At 42.3% G+C, this 19047-nt stretch overlaps 2 protein-coding genes across 15 annotated transcripts in view; one reads left to right on the top strand and one right to left on the bottom strand.

The window, feature by feature from the left end:
- Positions 1-652: 652 nt before the first annotated feature.
- On the bottom strand, positions 653-3251 carry cenpl (centromere protein L). The gene is made up of 5 exons (XM_051428159.1): positions 3095-3251; positions 2181-2355; positions 1810-2064; positions 1059-1637; positions 653-969 (listed from the first exon to the last, which is right to left on the bottom strand). The coding sequence occupies exons 1-5, from the start codon at positions 3112-3114 to the stop codon at positions 895-897; spliced, it is 1104 nt and encodes a 367-aa protein (XP_051284119.1). The 5' UTR covers positions 3115-3251; the 3' UTR covers positions 653-894.
- Positions 3252-6030: 2779 nt separating this feature from the next.
- LOC127378851 (peripheral plasma membrane protein CASK) overlaps positions 6031-19047 on the top strand; it is a 44869-nt gene continuing 31852 nt past the window's right edge. For 4 of the 14 annotated variants that reach the window (XM_051428146.1, XM_051428143.1, XM_051428151.1 and 1 more), the window contains exons 1-2: positions 6032-7042; positions 17143-17255. In XM_051428146.1, the coding sequence (XP_051284106.1) occupies positions 6978-7042; positions 17143-17255 (178 nt within the window). In that variant the 5' untranslated portion in view covers positions 6032-6977. Of the gene's footprint in view, positions 7043-17142; positions 17256-19047 lie in introns of all 14 variants that reach the window. The other 10 variants (XM_051428147.1, XM_051428155.1, XM_051428154.1 and 7 more) reach the window with 4 other exon arrangements.

Here is a 19047-nt window from a genome sequence, read left to right as displayed (position 1 = left end):
TGATTTTCAGACAGCTATTTGAAGACATTGTATTTATTTGCAGTTATTTCACAGAACAATTGATTATAAAAATAATCAGTAATTTGAGCCCTAAATGCGTGCAAAGGTTATCTGGGACAATAAATGCAAAATAATCCTGAAAATATATTTCATACTATTAAAATGGCACCAAAACATACTGGAATCACTCGACCTTACCTTTTGTTAAACATATTCATTGCATCACAGATCAGAACCTCATCTCCCTGTGCTGTATTTGAGTCTATACTCCACACATCCGGTTTCACTTTATTTGTAGGGGATAGAACAGGCAAACCCAGCCTTCAGCCAGGGTGACGGGGTTAGGAAAGATGTGGGCTCCCCCCTTGTTCAAAAGAAATCTTTTTTTAAGTCAAGTCATATTCACAATTATCATGAAAAATGGAAATTTTATCACGATAATATTGTGCATCTTTATCAGTCATCCACTAATCAGAAGGTTGGCAGTTCGATCCCCAGCTTCTCCTCCTTGGGAAAGATGCTGAACCCAGAGCTGTGCCATCAGCGTGTGTGTGTGAACAGGGTTTCTGATGAGCAGCAGCGCTTTGAGTGGTCAGAAGAAGACAAGGCCCTATGTAAGTGCAGTTCATTTTCCACTGAATCACAACACCGCCTCCTTTTTTACTTTTATTTATAACTATAAATGACAAAAAAACACCTATAAACGGCTGGACAAGAATATATACAGTATAGTATTTACATTAGAGGGAATTGATGGAGAGATGTTTGACTTGGTCTATAAAAAAAAGTTTAAAAAAAGCAATCTGCAACACAAAGCTGCGTGTCTTTTTTCAAATGAAGGCTGCTACTGGGATATTGCAGTTCCTGGTCTTTAGAAAGTCTTTAGTCCGTCACTCAGATGGGCATTTTGAGGAGGGCACATTCTGTCAGTAGCGTCAGGGTGGTGATCATGTATCTGCCGTTGGAGATCTGAAACAAAAGCAAACATTAGCAGTTATATTTTCCTGTGTGAATCTTGTGACAAACTCGTGTGATCAGCTGTTTCTGTGGGACGGTACCTTGATTCTGCCGCTGTACTTGGCTGAGCCCAGTGCTGTGGACACCTGGTTCAGGCTTCCCGCTGACAGATCCAGCCTGAAGTGTCTGTAGAAGTGACTCCTTAGCCCTTGGATGAACCTCTTCACTTCCTCAATATCAATACTATCATCCGCTTCCTCCTCTCCTCCTTTATTCTCCCCCTGTTGGTCCTCTCTCACACTGCTCCACAGCTCCCAGGCGTCCTGCGGGTTAACCGTGTAGGTGACCTGCAGCGGCGGCGCAACGGGAAGGGTCCAAATCATTTTGAGGTGCTGGATGCTGGACTCGGTGTGGCAGTTAGTCCATAAGGCCACCAGCCACTGGAGGCTCGTATGGCTGATTTCCAGGGGGCCGAAGCAGCAGTCGAAGGTCCGCTGGAACCAGGATTTGACCACGGTGGTGATACCCTCGGGCCCAGTGCTGCAGAAGAGCGGCAAGCAGGTGAAGTCCTGTGGAAGAGAGCGCAGGTACTCGGGGTTGCCGTTGATGCAGGTGAGCCAGCCGCTCCATACTGACCTCTGAGGCTCATCCTGCCTGGCAAACAAAGGCTTTGAATGGATCTGTAGGCGGAAAGGGAAGCATTAGAAAGTCTCACGCTGATACTATAGATACAAAATACATATAGAAAGTGGACATACCCCTTTTCTTTTAATGTATTTTAGCTATTTGTTGCTAGATTTTAGTCTGTGGTGGTGTAAAAGTTCAACTGACTTTACACAATCCTAAGTTTACCTGTATGAGGACAGTCTCTGCATCATCATCAGCCTCAACCATCCCCTGCACCACAGAGAAGGAGACCTTGAAGCTGCTGTGTGGCCCCTCCACCTCCACTGCCATCCCTTGCTGCTTCTCTGCCGCAATAAAGGCAGACAGCTGCCTGGAGTAGCTCTTCAGCTGGGTGTGTCTGAACTGATAGAGGGGGGTAACGTAGGACAGATGCCACTCCGTCTTCAGCAGCAAGGCCAGCTGCTCCGGATTCACCTTCTCCTTTGAGAAGTACAGGAGAGAATAGAGAAGATGACCATTCTGTGTCTCTTACTGCATTTGTTAATTGGAATAAAAACAGGTAAAAACATGGAGGACAATGGCCTGGGTTGACTTACAGTGATATTGTGTGACTTTGGAGCTCTTCTGCTGGTGTTGAGCCTCCGTGCTGTCAGCCCTGGAGTCAAGGCGAGCCGTGAAGCGGCACCTAAGCAGCTGCGGTACGACTGCCGGTAGCTCTTATTTTTACTCCTCCTCTGAACTACAACACTGTTGAGGGGAGTCCTTGTGACACTGGAAACACACAGATCATCACATCAGCTTCCTCTGCTGCTGTTCCAGTCAGTAATACAGTCACTGCACTGCTCTTTGTACAACCAAACTGTGGTACAAATGGTCAAGACTTTGTTTAAAGCACCCCTGCCTATACTAACGCTATATATCAATGTATTTTTTTAAAGACAATAGCTGCAGCGACAAGCATACACAAACCAAAGCTAGCAGATATAAAGAAACCCCTGTCCTGGTACTGTATGTGAAATTCTGTCATGTTTAAAGATAATACAATGTGAAATTTAAAACTAAACATTAGCTAAAGCCACACTTTGTCAATAGAACTGAATTTAAAAAAACGATCACTTTGCATTCACTTCTATTTTTATTTTATTTTGGAGGAACACCGCTGCGGGCATAAGAAAAAACACAATTATAAATGTGTTCTGTATACGTTGTACAGTGCTTTCTTATGTGTAGGATATTTGCCGAATTGAACAGTGGAAGCCAACGATTCGTAAAGTATCTTGTAAATCATTGTATCACTTTGGTTCATTTCAAGAATAGCAAAGCAACATTAAAACAGTCGATCGTTGAATGTTGTTTGGTATGAGATTCTCCTCCTACGGACGAGAACGGCACATATCGGGGCTAGAGGAGCCGTATTACACTTTTGACCAAATTGTGCCGTTTTTCTTGTCGCGAAGGCAAATACACTGCAGAAAATAGTATTTTTAGTAAGAAATAAACAACGTAATACCTCGTATGATGTCGCTCCATGTCTGGCGTACCGACCGAAGTAGAACAAAACCGGAAACAAATTTGAACATCGCGCTTTCCCAGGAGTCTGCGCGGTAAGAACCAGCCAATCACATCGATCCAAACAGGAAGTGAGAGGCAAGAGACGGCGATAGGAGAGAGAAGGGAAGAAATAAATAACAATAAAACAATAAAACAATCTATTAAACTGTTTAACAGGGCAATAGAAGTTTTTGCTTAATAAAAGTATCGTTATTTTTATTGTATTCAGCGTTCATTAAACCAACAATACACCTTAATAAATCAAATACTGTTTGTTCTGTTGCATTTCATCTACCTTGTATCTTATGTGACACAGGTTTGACTCCAAACCAAATCAAGAAAAATTTCATTATTGATATTTACATTACCGTAAAAAATAAATAAATAAGACATTGTTGAATGTTTGGAATTTAAACGCCATGTGACCCACGCACCATTTTGGGATGTTGGATTTTTATATTTAGATTTTTTTTATTTTAGATTTTTTTCAGGGAGAAAGTCAAGCTTGAAACGCATTGCAACCTGAGTAGCTGCCAATCCAAGCCTCGTTTTTCTTTCTGCGTCTTTGCGGCTGCAATTTTGCACAAACTGAACATATTCATTGTCTAATTTCTCCCTTTTTCTCTTTTTTTTTGTGTCTTCTTGGAAGGTTGCCTGTTGCCACCTATAGTTCAGATTATCGAAGAGCAGAGAACGAGTGAATTTATAGTATTGTACAGAAGATTTATTGTTAATAAACACAAAAGACAAACAAGTGTTTTATGGCAAAACAGCAAAGATTATAGTCTGACCGCTGGGACTGATTCCAACTAGCTTTAGAGGGGAAGAAAAGAGGAAATGTGCAGATACGTGTGTGTGTGTGTGTGTGTGTGTGTGTGTGTGTGTGTGTGTGTGTGTGCGTGCGTGTACTTGCATAACTCACATCGTGTGAACTCACCTTACAGGACAAATAGTTGATCCCCACAAGACAGACGTTATACTTTAGGATTAAGACTTGGTTTTGGGTTAAGCTAAGGATGAGGTTTCTGTCAGGGCTCAGATAACAAGTGTGGTTAGGTGTTCTAGTGGTTAAGGTTAAGGTTAGGGTAAGCCACCGGAGAATGAATGGAAAGTCAATGCAACATCCTCCTGAGTGACAAAAAGAAGCGTGTGTATTTGTATTGGTGTGTGTGCACGTCTCACTAGCTGCCAGTTTCACAAGCAACCACCAAAACCGTTCCCCTCCCTGTTACCATGGAAACTGTGCCCTTTCCTTTTTTTCTCCTCATGTGCAGTGATTCCCATTTGTCTTTTCTTTCTCTCCTTTTTTTTTTTTTTTTGCTGCATACCTTTTCTCCATATTTACCATTTCTAGCCTTTCACTTGCCCTTACCTTTACATCTGTGTGGGCCTGTGTGCATGTGCCCGTGCATATTATGCACAGGTATGTTTTGTCAGTACCTGTGTACTGAATGGAGGACTGCTCAATAGCACATACACTGCCTCACATACAGTATGATGACCACATCAACAGCCAATGGGATCATCGGTAGCTGCTGCTGGGCTCCGACCAATGGGAGAAGCTCGCAGATGATGTGTGAGCAGAAGGGATGCAGCGCCATGGAAACTGCAGAAGGTGCCATAAGAGAACAGCGCACTCTAGTGGCGCCAGATGTGTTTGTTTATCCCTGTCTGCATGGATGAGTTCCCCTTTCTGCTTGAAAGAACTTCTACTGCCTTGTGGTACTTCATACTTTGTCTCCCAGCTCACACTTTTTTTTAATGTTTTCTTTTTTTTTTTTGATGGCCACTAAGGTCTGGCTGACTTTCCCTCGACATTCAATACTATTTCACTTTGGTAGTTTGTTTTAACCTGGGATACTCAATAGGTAAGAGTTTTTATTAAATTATCGCCGTAAAACTTTACATTTAACCACTTCAGCCACATAGTGACATAGTGGTATTGGAAAAGTGGAATGCCTCCAACAAACAGGCAGTTTTTGGCCACTTTATGAAATAATATTGAATGGTAAATGTACATTTTGTGAATTCTGCTGTCAAGAACTTAAACATATATATCCAGATGTAGTTAATTACATGTATAATAAACGGCAAAGAGGGTAAAAGTGGATTAAGTTTGACCATCGCTCCATTATAAAGTGTCTTCTTTCAGTTCTCCTGATTATGTCTTAAAATGTACTGTACTTCATTAGAGGATCTCCCAAAATGGAGCAGAGGGAGGTATATGCTTCCTTTCATCACCTCCAGGGGGCGTCACCGACACATCTCATTCTCAGGGCTTGTCTTACCACACCTGAGAAAAATTCCACCTGCGTCCCCTGCACCTGCCACCTGCACCAGAGGAACTGATGCACCTGCAGGAAGATTACGTGAAAGTAAATCGACTTAATCCTGACATTATTACACACTAATCGTCTCTCCAGAGCTTTTTCTTTTTTTTTTTTTTTTGCCAAAATGTTACCCATTAACCCATAAGAGTAAAGACTTGAGATAATCATACAAATTCCAGCGGGTATCTGAGGATTATAACACCATAATCACCTCTCCTACTGTCAGCGTCAAATGTATACAGTCCCCTCATTCTGCTGAGGAACCTCCCTAAGGACCCATGGGAATTTGGGAATCACTGGAAATTGTAATCTTCCCTTTTTATATTCTATATGAGGGAATACATCAGTTTAATCGCGCGGCTGACACTCAATGTGTGGGAAATACGTTATTACTGTCAGAGGAGACAATTTACTGGGGGATAAACTGCATGTTAAAAGGATGGAGATAAGAAGGGGAAAGGCTGACGTAAGGTGATGGGGTTTTGATGGTCGACGCTTGCGCGGGATACACTGCCTGGATGCAACCGTTAGAGGAGATTAGGAAACTGCACCTAAATCGGACCCCCACCGCACGCCATCTTGGCTCTACCGCGCCTCTAACACACGAATCTTGGCCCGCTTTTCCCGGGCCATTTCGGCTCTGGTCGGACCAGTTTCCTGGACCACAGAGGGAGGAGCCTGGCATTTCTGGAAGTCGGAGGAACAGCCAGTCAAAGCCAGCCAGCATCTGAGCCAGCGTAGGAACTGGAGCGACGGTGGACGAAGGGTCGGCTGTGGTGGAGTACGGTTTTAATCCCGATATTCACGAGCGCAGACGGTGTAAGCCACAGAGTTAAGTCGTCGACATGCACGTGAAGGTCTTCCGTCTGGGCTCGGGAAGCTGAAGCATATTGCAGCCCGGTCACATTACGTGTTCGGTGGGATAAAGCCATCTGTGATACACTGGGTGTGCACGGCGCAATAACGGCGAGAGCCAACCGGTTATTCCGTCGACAGCTAGCTCGTATTAACCCAGCTAGCCAACCATTTTCCAGAGCCCCGTTAGCTTGCGGTGAAGGGAGCATCTTGGTCGGTGCGGGAAGTCTCCGTGGATGCTGTCGAGGGAGTCCTGTATCTGGCAGTACCCCACAGTAAGATTCAAACCCGAGGCATGCACAGAGGGGTGTTTTTCTGCAAACGAGCGAGGAAGTCTCCACGCCCTGGGGTCTGGTCTGTGGTTACTGTTTAGCTAGCTCGCTGGCTAGCCCAGCCTACCGGGGAGAGTAGCTCCAGTGAAGGTGGGGCCGCGGAGTGACAGCCTTTGGACGCCAGCTAATGTGGCTAGCCGGCTAACTTGGACTCTCGAGTGGCCACTGGTTTTTCCCGTCACTGACATTCGGGGGGGGTTAAATTACCAGGAGTGTGCTGTCTGGCACAATAGTAACCACATTCAGCAAGAAAATACGTTATCATTGATTTCTCCAAAACCCGTGTGGGTGGGATATCTTGAGGAGAGCATCCTCGTTTACCTGCATGACCATGGCGGACGACGACGTGCTGTTCGAGGATGTCTACGAGCTGTGCGAGGTGATTGGCAAGTAAGTACCGTCTTTAACCACCTTCTCTCCCCCTGTGTGCTTGTCTTTGACTATTGTGGCTGCTTTCCAGCATCCTCTCCCTTTGCCACACACACACACACACACACACACACACACACACACACACACACACACACACACACACACACACACACACACACACAGTGCATCTATCCAGAGACGTGTTTAATGTGGCTGGGTACTGTTCATATGTGCAGGCCCATAGGGGGTTTCAAGGGGAAAGTTCACTGGGTGGGTGAGGTGAGGACGCTCCTCCATTTGACTTTTCATGGCGTTCAAAAGCAAGCAGTAATTAAGCGAGTCATTTACAAATAAATGAAGAGTCGCAGACTGTACCTGACATCATGACCTCCATGCAGGACTGAATTTACATTACTGAGTAGTGTCACACATTATCTTCTTTGATTACAGGTTGTAAAGGTGGAGTGGTGCAGGTCTTGGTTTTCCTCTACCGTGTTTAAACATGATACAAAATCTACACTAATGCTTGTTGGTGAAGAAATTGAATCCCCATTCTTAGCTGACAGACTGGGAGTTTAAAACACAGGACATGTGGAAGAGTCACCTGGCTGCACATTTAGAGTGCCTGCAGACAGGATTTTCCCTCTCCTAATCCCGCTGTTTTACAGTAGCCATACCTGTATACAGTTCCAGGCAGACTGGCAAGCTGGTTAAACACTCTGAAGGTGTCAGATGGAGGCCTAGCTTTTTTTGATGTAACAATGAGGTGGTTTTATTCTCATATAAACCAGGAGAGGAACGTTTAAACCGTGAAATGTAAAGGTTGAAGGTGCAGTGGAAATTGTAAAATTGCCCCAGAATGCGTGTTACTTCTGTGTGCTCAGAGATAGCTCCTCAACTCCTACTGGAAGTGAGGCAGGAAGGCAGACGGGGGCCTATCACAGTCCTGGGCTACTAGTCGGGCCCCCTCCCCCCTGCAAGCTCCACTCACTGGAGGTCTGAGGGTCCATTAAGTTTGTTCTCGGGGAAAGAGGCATGCTCTCTTCAGACCCTCAGGCCCCGTCCTTTATCCTGAGACTTCCTGTTGCCTTGGTTACTAATTGATGGTTGGTCCAGGACCACTACCTTGGAGTCCCATTAACCGATACAAGGAGCCACTGGTGAGATTTGGTGCGGAAGCAGTTCAAACCATGCACACGTTGGTATGGTTTAATAATCTGACAAATCAACTAGGGTAGTAAATACAGGGAAGTAGAAATATTGCTCTGAATCCCCAGGCTAGTGTGGTTCCTCGTTTTAATTTGCTTTACCTCCAGTCTGGGTTAAAGAGTATTTATCCACCTTAGCTGTCAGATGAGCAGAGTTTGCTGTATAAGCTGTGCAATAGATGTCAGCATCCACATAATGTCTACTGTTATAAATACTGATACTGCTCATCACTACTCTTATTGATACTACTCACTATAATGTGGTGCAAACATAAAGACAAGATGTTGAGTTATTTTTTAACTTTTTTTGCAAAAATACCAAGTATAGTACTGGTTCTGAATACCTATCCTTAATTATAGATTCATTATATAGTACTCTCCACCAGTTTGGTTCTCCCGGCAGCCATAAGCAAATACTGAGAAGTACAGTATTTTCAAATACTTCTTGAGTGTGCTGAGCAGTTGTTCTGGGCATGGTCACACAGTCCAGGCAGGTCAGTAGAAGAGTAATACAGAAGCGAACAATTGTCTGGAGCATATCTTAAGCTTCAGTAAAGAAGCGAGATGCCACATTTATGTCACAGAAAAGACCAGAAAATCCCTCTTATCCTGCCAGTTCTTTTGTGAAACTGCAGTTGATGGATCAGGCGGGTTGAGTCCTGGTGTCTCGGGATGTGTTGCAGGAAGAAGGGGAGGATCATTTTTCCTCAGCCCCCGAGGTGGGAGGGGAAGGGAGGCAGAGGCAGATCAATGGAGACAAGTGGAGTTGGGAATGGGATGGCCCTGAGGCTATGGATATAAATAATGCCAGCAGACATTGACTGCAGCACTCTGCCATCTCCCACTTCGTTTTTAACCTCATGTTTTACTGTCAGCACTACTGTAGGTAGTGGACAACATGGCAGACAGCTGCAACCTGAGAACGTTAATTAATTAAAATCTGGAAATGGAAATGCATTACAGCCACAGGAAACCATCATTAAAACCTTATTCCATGTTATCCTTTCTGGTTAGAGGCTATTCCTGCTCCTACTTTTTAGCCTAAGTATATTTGTAACAGACGCAAGGCCATTTTGGCACATAAGGGGAAAGACAGATTTGTTTCCACACAAAATGGATTGGAGGCAGGATGATAATTTGGCCATTCATTTGGTTAAATTTGGATTGGCAATACAGTGTCCACAAAGACCTCCTCCAGGCTTTCCTTACTTTGTTTTTTTCATGTTTTTCCCACCTTTAAATGAAAGTTGCTGGGTTTTTTTTTTTTCAACTGACTTATTCTGACTAAATCTGAGACTTGTCTGCTAGTAGTTCAGAACCGACATGAAAAATGGTACTGAGACGAGCATTTCTCCAACAGTCCCTGATCAGATCACGCTTATTGAAAAATACTATAATTAAGTGTGGGAACTAATCCCTAATAAGTTTATTGTAATTTGTTTATCCATTTCTTCCTGCCATATAACGTAAGCATTGCCATGGTGATTGTCTCCATATTATTGGATGATCTTGGTGCTCTTGTATGCTCGTGAATCTCTTGCTGACCTTTGACCTCAGCTCCTTTCAAACTTGTACATAAACCCTATTATCCAGTCCGTCCCTCCTTCAGACTTCTATTGTTACTCAGAGAAGTCGTCTATTATTGTCCCTGATCGGCTTGTGTCGGAGAGGAGCAGCCTAGCTGGGTGGGATTGAGAGCTGTTGCTGTCCAGTAATCATCTTCTCTAAACTGGGATTGTAAAGAGAGCATGTTCAGGGTGATTTCTACTGAAAGACGGTCAGTAATGTAATTTAGAGTAAGTTATTTTTTTTGTATGACTTTATATTGACAATCTCATCTTGATGAGCTGTTTTCTCTGCGATAGCATAAAACACATTGTGTTTAAGGTACTGTATGTAATGTACTGTACACAGACAGAAACATTAAGATAGGCTCATTGTCCACTGGGAGCCTCTACTTTCCCTGCTGCCTTTTTCTCATTAAATTCACCGAAAATATGTGCTAAGTGTTGCTGGCTTCACTGAGAGCTTAGCAAGGTTTCAGAACTGCGAGCCAAAGAACAAAAAGTCAAACATTTTTGAACTTTTAGCAAGTCGGACCCCTGATTCATCAGGGCTTATAGTTGCATGGCAACAGCGAGAGCTGCACATGTCTATGTAGCATTGCTATAAAGAGACACATGGACTGTCTGATTCTACAGCCCATGCATGTAAATGTTCATTTAACTCTCACGTGGTTACACTAGCCTATTTCAATAGAGGAAGATCAGACAGGTCAGTTGTCAGTTCGACTTCTGACTGGATTAACTCTGGTGAAAGATGACACGAGCTATAGAGCAGGCACATTCAGTGCAGGCCCTGCTCATTATGTGCTCATTGTTTGTAGTTTACATAGTAAATATGTGACGATGATATGAGGTGAATATAATTCACTAACCATAGGCCTGTTTTTGAGATTTCCGCTCTAGTTGAAGTGTTGGCAAAGCGCTAAAGCAATTGAATCCATTTCTGTGTGTAATGATTCTGTTTGAATAGGACTTAGGTTGTTGAGAAGCACTATCGGAGTCACAGTGCTCTTTATTTCAGCCCTGGGGTGCTCATTAGAGCCAAGAATATTGGGATGTGCAACTCACTCCAGACCAATGAAGTGATCAGTCCTCTGGCTTATTCTGGGTTGGATAATTAAATTGCTTGGACATTTAAATCTGCAATGCATTTAAATCTTACATTTTCATTGATTGTTTCATAGTTTTTAGCAGTTTTAATGAAAGTTTCGCCCCAAACAGATGCAAATCTCATATGCTTTGCTGCAAGAAGGCCTTTTTTATCTATAACTGTGCCTGGATAAACCAGCAAATTAGATATGGCACAGTTATTGAGGAAATATGAAATATTACCCTTTCAGCCTGATGTAGCCCTCATCATGTTCATTTGTCAGATGTGTGTCAACTTGTGACAAGAAGAGAATATTTATGAACTTATTTCAAGTGATTTAATTTGCGGGATACAGTGTGAAGAGAACTAGTTTGATTTTTATCAGAACATTTGAGAGCTGCTAATGATAACTAATGATTTAAAGAAAACACTTAATGAGTAATCAATGGGTCCTTTAGTCTGTACAGTGTCATAATTTCCCAAGACCATGTGGACATCTTCAAATTCCCTTTGTTGTTCAACCAACAAAACTCAAATACATTACAGTAAAGAAAAACAGAGACAAGCTGCAAGTCCTCACAATCGGGGACCTAGGACTGTGAAACATTGAGCCTATTGATCACTAAAATTGTTTATTGATTATTTTTTAAATAATCATTTAATTGACTTAGCGCTAATACATTTAACCAATCACAACCCATGGGAATGATTCTGCACTGAGTTACCTGATAATGAGGCACACCTGTATACACCTGTATATTTAAGGCAATCCCTCTTGCTACAGCAGGCAGGCAGGCTTGGTGAAGCATTGTTATGTCGAGTGTTTGCTGACATGATGTAGAGTTGTATTCTGCAGTGATTTGGCCATAGTTGGTGTTTGTGCTGTTTCAGTTGCATATAAAGATATCTCTCTAATATCCCGTTCCCTCGTTTATGTAAATGGCACTGGAGAGACTGTCATTGAGCAGGAAAATCTGGGGTTCAAGCCCCCAGCTTGGCAGTCTTCCACTCAGCTGAAGTGTCCTGAAGCAAGACACTGCACTCCTGCTGGGATCAATAAAGTGTCACATTATTGAATGTGTCATCTTTCCCATCTGTTGTGGAGAGGAAGATGTCAGAAGAGAGTAATGTTTGTGTCATTAAAAAGTAATGTCAGGTTGTCTTTGGCTTGAACAGTAAAATATGTTTACTGTAATATCTGTGCCAGGTTGCGGTGCTGTTTATACAGATTTTTAAACCATGCCTACCCTATACAGTATAGTAATCTTAATTGTTTTCCTTCACTAGAGCACTTTCTTTCAGGCCCACAACGTACAGAATATGCTCCTTTTGAGCTGCCCACACACAGCAGATCAATAGTTGTGAATGGATGGTGTGAAGTTGAAGCAGCTCACACTAGGCTAGACTCTACAGGGTGGTTTAAACAAACCTGGATCCTCTTCTGGCTCATGTAGGGGAAAGGATTTTCTTCCAAAGCTTTAGAACCTCCGGAGGGCATCTCTGCTCTAAATTTCAGTTTGCAACTGGAATACTAATTTCCCCGCTAATATTCAAAAGGCTGTTCCTCTAATTTGCATGAGGAAGCACTCTGGATTATTGTTGCTCAGAGATTCACAGACTACAGTTGAACAGCACTGAACTTTGTTGAACTTGTTAAATTAACAGCTTTGCACTTGAGCTCAGTTTGGGCAGTAGGGCAAACAGCACTTACCCTACAAGCCTTCTGTTGAAATCGCTTTTTATGTCATTCATTACTCTTTGGAAGCGCACGCCTCTACAAATTCTGTGTATCCATAGGCATCACCACTAACTCAGTTGTTTTTTGTTTTTTTTTATACCTGAAATGATCACAGACTACATTTAACTTCCCTCCCCTTTGCAGCCACTGGATACCTGTATTTATTTAACACATGGCTATTGATCTCAGTGTGTTGTTAACCATTATGGCGTTGCATGTTAGTCGTGAGGTTTGCTGAATGCAATTTCAGAAAATACTTAAAATGATGGTGTGGAGAAAATTACTGGCGTAGGCTTGTCACTGAATGCCACGGATGATAATGTGCACAATGACAGACCAGATAAGATGTAATTTACTTCTTGGCTCGAGATTAGAACCCGCCATGGGAACAGCACCCAATAGTTTGCCCACCTGAGAAAACTCATACAAATTATGTTTCTGTATCTCGCAGCTGTACAAACATTTCCCCACCCCAATTCAGACCAACGTGTGAATTATGCTAGCTGCTTGCGACAGCTAAAGAGCAAACTGCTGCTTTAAGCAAAGATGGTTTTCTCTCAGGAGAGCAGTACTGGTGATGAGTCTGCAGCTACAGATGTGTCCCGTCCCTGTTTGGGAGAGAGAAAACCTGAGAGGAAATTTGGCTCGTAGCCAGCGTGGATGTTAAAAATGCACCTAATATCCAGTCTTTGATTTACATAGAGCACAGAGTTGAAATGAGCCAAGGAGCAGTCTGTAAAGATTGCCACTTTGGACTAGTTTGATGAGTGCCGCTGTCGGATGTGAGCCATGTGTGGGCGTTTTGTATGAGCCCACTCAGCACAGCTGCGGTGATGTCAGTATGGCATGCGGCCTCTCCACTTCCCCACACTCAGGCACACACACACACACACACACACACACACAACTCACACTCTTTTTCTCCTTCTCTCTGTCCCTCTCCCTTACACACTCTTTCATAATGCCTCTATAATAGCTACTGTACATGGCTGAATGGTCATTTAATTTTTTTTTATTCCAGATAATGAGATGAATTGCATTCTAATTTATGAAATTAAATGGCGGCCCCAACCTCCATTTCACTTGCAATACACAACTGTTGTAGAAAAACAGCCCCATTCGGGAATTGATTCTCCATGCAGCTCCCTTGAATTGACAGCCAAGATTACAAATGGGGTTGATGCATAAAATCTGGCAGGTTCACGCAATCCCACCTCATTGCTTAATGGCGGTAATGGGTTTTATTGACACACATTAGATCAGTGCCAAGATGGCCTTACCCTCACTGCATCATTTGTATCCCTGTGGTAGCAGCACTCCCCCAAACCTTCACCATTCAGACAGACCTGAATCTGTTGTAAGGTTGGAATGGGGGCATCAGAAGCTCATTTATTTGCACTCAAGAAGCACCCCCAAACCTCTGAGGGCTTAACAGGAAACACAGCTGCTACAGCGCATCAAGCCAGGAGGGCAAAGGTCGTTGGGGTTGTCAGATCATCAGCAGGATTCTTGTGGACGCTGAAGAAAAGAGTGTTGTGTTTTACGGTTCTCTCGGCCCAGAGCACGCACACACTGCTGCCTGCGTTTGTTTGTATGGGTTAATCATTACAGCAGATGTGAGAGACAAATGCCAGAGCAAATCAGCTGTAGCTCCCATACTCTCAACATGAACAGCTTCTACTGTTGGTTTGACACTGACATGTCAGGCAACTTCATTTGCTAATTCAGTTAAACCAACGCCTGTTAATGGCCACCACTTTGCTTTACCAAATGGGTGTTATTGTGTGTGTGTGTGTGTCTCCAGTAGCATTGGTTTCGCCTCTGAGGATTGCAGGCTTTGGAGATGTGGAGACAGCTGTAACACGGCAGGGGTGTGTGTCTGTGTGTGTGTGTGTGTGTGTGTGTCTGTGTGTGTCTGTGTGTGTGTGTGTGTGTGTGTGTGTGTGTGTGTGTGCGCTAGGAGACAGAAAATGTGCAAATGTCTTGGCTTTCAGTGCCTGTTCCCGCCACTTTGTTACTGACTTTATCTCATTCTTGGTGCTTTTTGCATCACTGAGACAATACAATGACTGTCAGTCAATCTGAAGTTGACAGCATTGTCCTCTGCCTGTTGACTTTACTCAGTGGATATCAATTATTTCATCAAATTTCCTATCCTCAACCAAGAAATTGAAACTACACTTCTGGCACTTTGCCACAGTCTGTACTATAGAAAATCCAATCCATTGTTTATTAATGACCACAAGATTGAGGTTGGTGGAATCTGCTGTTGGTACAGCATGGTAGGTAAGATCAATACAACAGTATCAGTGACATCAGACATAGATATCAACATCACATAAGACACATTGGGCCTCAGGCAAGAAGCTATATATGAACAAATGTTGTCTTATTTTTGATAGTACCCATTGATTTCTGGGATTCACCAGTGTTTTCTTATTTTTGCTCTTCTCTTAGGTAAGAGAATGTTTTACGAGTGGTCGAGAGCACTCTTACCAAGATAAGGAAAAAACATCTCGTTTTCACAGTCCATAAATTGTTTGTCCAATGCGAGGAAACATTTAAATATGAGGAACATAAAAAAGGCCTGAATATTATATAATCAGATTAGACTATATGTTTTATTAGAATGATTTGCATTATTAAATTTGTGGGCTTAAGAAATACTATCGCTCCATTGATCGCTATTAAAACTATAAAAATCTGAGATGATATTGCTTCGTATCATATGTATGACCAATATAACAATATCTTATAGATAACTCATATGTTTGCTTAAACTCTGTATCGAGCTATTTTAATTCATTCGTTATTTGTGTTTATTTTTTTATTCTATAGTGTATTCTATCGATCGATCTATCCATCTATTGTGGCGTCACTCCAATTCTTGGCCATGAGCCGCAGTAATTGCAGACAGCCTTATATAGTGTTTAGGGGGCGTGACCTATGCAAACAGCAGCCATCCGCCTCCAATTAAAAATCAAGTGGGATTCATCATTCAGCACACCTGGGTAAGAGCAGAATTGGGTGGTTAGGAATGTTTGGTGCATCTAGAATTGATTTCATGAGGCCCACTGACTACCACATACATGCATTACCACAAGACAAGAATGTATCGACAATATTTACAGGATTTTTACAGGAGTTTTAAGTTTAGGTATATCTGTCAGAGTTCTCATTTCAGTGGGGGGAAAACCTGGTTTTAAAACTGGATGATTTGGTGGTCAGGGACCAATAGTGCCTCCTGGAGGGCATCAGCTGCAGGTTGAGAGGGGCTAGAGAAAAGTAAGTCCTATAAATCATAAACCATAGTAAGACTAAAAGAACAAGTAAACTGAAGCAATGCATCACTGTTTATATTTATTTATCTTTACCCAGAGTGTTTTCAGAAAAAAAAAAGAAAGAAAATCACATAATGTGCTGTTTGTTTCACATAATCCAAAAACATGTTTACATTTTGTTTTATGGGATTACATCTGCTAATATCTATAGTGTTAGTTTTCTAATAACATTCATTCTCTATGGGGTTTAAAGTGTGTTAATTCCTGGAAATACTGTCATTGAAAGAAATGTGTCGATATGAGTTTTCCTTTGCTACAGAGCTGATTTTCTTATTAAAAACCACAATTATGGGAAAAATCTCACATCTGCCACAAAAATCTTCAGCAGAGCTAACGTCTAGTTTATATTCCTTGCATCCCATTGGACACTGAACAGGAAAACATGCCTTTATAGCTTCCATATGTCTGCCCCATTGCAGTTATATCAGGCAACACAACCTTACAATATCTGCCATACCTCATTTTCCCAGAAATAAACCCTGTAGGGTAGGTCTCCCTTGCTCAGGTCTCTATAATAAAGCTTTTATTTTAGCTTTTACAGCTGTGCTGCACACCACTGCTCTATAATTCCCACTGGCACGAGCACAGAGCCTACGATGCGTAGCTAGCCACGCACTGTAAATCCAGAGTACTCACAAAAATGGCACTATGTCTGCCCATTGCACTAGGTTGGTGTGTGTGTTGTGTAGATGTGATTATGTGTACATGTGTTTCTGGTAAGTGCTAGCTGAATTTAGAACTATTCAGTTCAGTTCAGTTATCTTTATTACAGTACAGACAAAAACAAAAAATACCCTCATCTATAATATACAGTCTAACCATAATAGGAACAACAATGCTAAAGAGATGGATAATTTCATGTGCAAGGTGCTAAAATAGGATTTTATAAAATGACATGTACAAATTAAGCAGGGATATTGGAATATGGAGTTTATACTCTCATTGCACTAAAACCTTGGTACTCTAAATCTACAGCCTGAGGGAAGAATTTCAAACTGAAGGTGAAGGGGGTGGTTGGTACAGTCCAGTATGGACCTGGCCTTACGAAGAACCTGCTGGTCAAAGATAGCCATCCTGTGTTTGAATCTGAGAAATCATGTTTCAGATTTGCGTTTGTATCTTTCTGTAGGTGTCTGTGACTAACTCAGCTTGTGTGTGTGTGTGTGTGTGTTGCAGGGGTCCTTTCAGCGTGGTGAGGCGATGCATCAACAGGGATACGGGCCAGCAGTTTGCTGTGAAGATCGTCGATGTGGCCAGCTTCACCTCCAGCCCCGGCCTCAGCACAGAAGGTGAGAAATACAGCAGACCTGGTTTGAACTGGGGCGGCAATTAAGTCTTAGCGTTTGTTGTTGTACACTTGAAGCACCAGATGGATGGAGTTAACAGAATCAGGACAAGAGAGGATAGTTGTCAAGGATGTTGTCAATCACAGAGAATTAAAACAGACTTACTTACATCTTTGAGAAGTTTAACTAACTTGTGGTTCGTTTCCTGTGCTCTTCTGCACACCCACCTTGTGTTCTCCTTGTGGGTTAAAACAAATGTTGGGAATAATCTGCAAATACTGTTTGTTTCTGATATCAAACAGCGAGGCACACACAGAGTGTATAATGGCAGTCTCACACACATATAAGTGAGGCATAATGTCACACATGCTGCAACCAGATGAGTAATGTGTTGGAACTGCATTTGTTTGTGTGTCGGTGTGTATAGACCTTTGTGTGTGTCTGTGTGTCTGTTGGTTATGTTGTGGTGGGTATGCGTGAAATATTGAAGCATGACATGTCTCACCATGTGGTTTTGTGCTTTGTCATGCTGAGGCCTGTGTGTGTGTGTGTGTGTGTTGGTACTAATGTTGGCGTTCACCATGTGCCATCTGTGATGGCCCAGTCAGAGATTAGCCTGGTAGCCAATAACAGCAAGACAAGGAAATGACCCAAGGGAGGAGAAACAGTAGAATAGAGATTTACACCAGTGTTTCCCAAAATAAAGACTGTCCCACATAATTTTGGATGCTAGTATATTATTATCCCCAGACTAAAGTAGTTCTCCTGAAAGGCTGGATAAACCTAAAGAATTTGTCTTACCTTGGACATTTAGAACCATGACCTACCTTCACCCTCTGGTTAGTTGCACTTGTACAGAATATGTGTTGAGAATAAGAAGGTGGGCTAAGCGATTCTGGAGATTTCAAATACCATGATATAGTGTGAGCAACGACACAGGGAGTAATGTAACGTTAGCTAGTTGTGGGTTATTGAACTGTTGCTACAGTTGCGCGCACACAGACACACAGCGTAATTATCAGGAAGTTAGCGGACCGTGAGGAGATATTCACTGAATTGAGAAAAAGTGTATTGGTTTAGAATCACATTACCTAGAATCATTAACTCCACCTGTAAAGGTTTTAGGGGTGATTTGTAATGAGCACTGTCATGACTTATTCTATTTTATAGACAATAATTAATTAGTAAAACAAAAAGTCAGCAGTTAATGACAATAAGGATTTAATAACGGTTTCAAAAGTTCTAACTAGTTGCAGCTGATTCAGAAGAAATAAGCCACATATATAACCTCTTCTATCTGCTGCATCTCTGTGTAGAGAAATAATTAGGTATTTTTTCTGCCTGTGGTTGAGCTATGAAAATAGACCTGATGAGAGATACTCATCACAGTTGTAAACTTTGTGACATTATTTGCCCTTCATAACAACTACTTAGAGCTGCAACTAATTATTAAGTCCATGATGTGTGAAAACCAGATAATAATTATATCAAATTTCCCATAGCCAGTATATGGGATATTGTAAAAACAGAATTGCCTATCCTAAATATTAAGTGAACTTTTGACACCCACATTTCTGACATTTTAAAAAATTGCACTAGAGGAAATAAGCAAGGGGCCACTGAAAGTGTCCTGGTGGAGAACTGGAGCGCAGCCAGATTTTGAGAGTGGTTTCCTCAGACCACATACCCTAGCTTATTAAGAAAGAATCTGCGTCAGCATAAATGTGAGTGAAAAGGAAAAAGAGGCTGACCTGCTACAAGCTGAGTAACAAACATTCATAGTTGTGTATGAATA

Source organism: Dicentrarchus labrax, unplaced genomic scaffold, assembly GCF_905237075.1.
Source record: "Dicentrarchus labrax unplaced genomic scaffold, dlabrax2021, whole genome shotgun sequence".
NCBI lineage: Eukaryota > Metazoa > Chordata > Actinopteri > Moronidae > Dicentrarchus > Dicentrarchus labrax.
The sequence above is the reverse complement of the archived record's forward strand: the minus strand, read 5'-3'. Positions and strand labels throughout refer to the sequence as shown.

What these genes read in the sequence shown, in the direction of transcription:
- cenpl (XM_051428159.1), bottom strand. Translation starts at nt 3,114, where the DNA reads ATGGAGCGACATCATACGAG. An exon ending in ATGGAGCGACATCATACGAG is followed by an intron (nt 2,356 to 3,094) that starts GTATTACGTTGT and finishes GTGTGTTTCCAG; the next exon opens with TGTCACAAGGACTCCCCTCA. An exon ending in AGTACAGCGGCAGAATCAAG is followed by an intron (nt 970 to 1,058) that starts GTACCGTCCCAC and finishes CTTTTGTTTCAG; the next exon opens with ATCTCCAACGGCAGATACAT.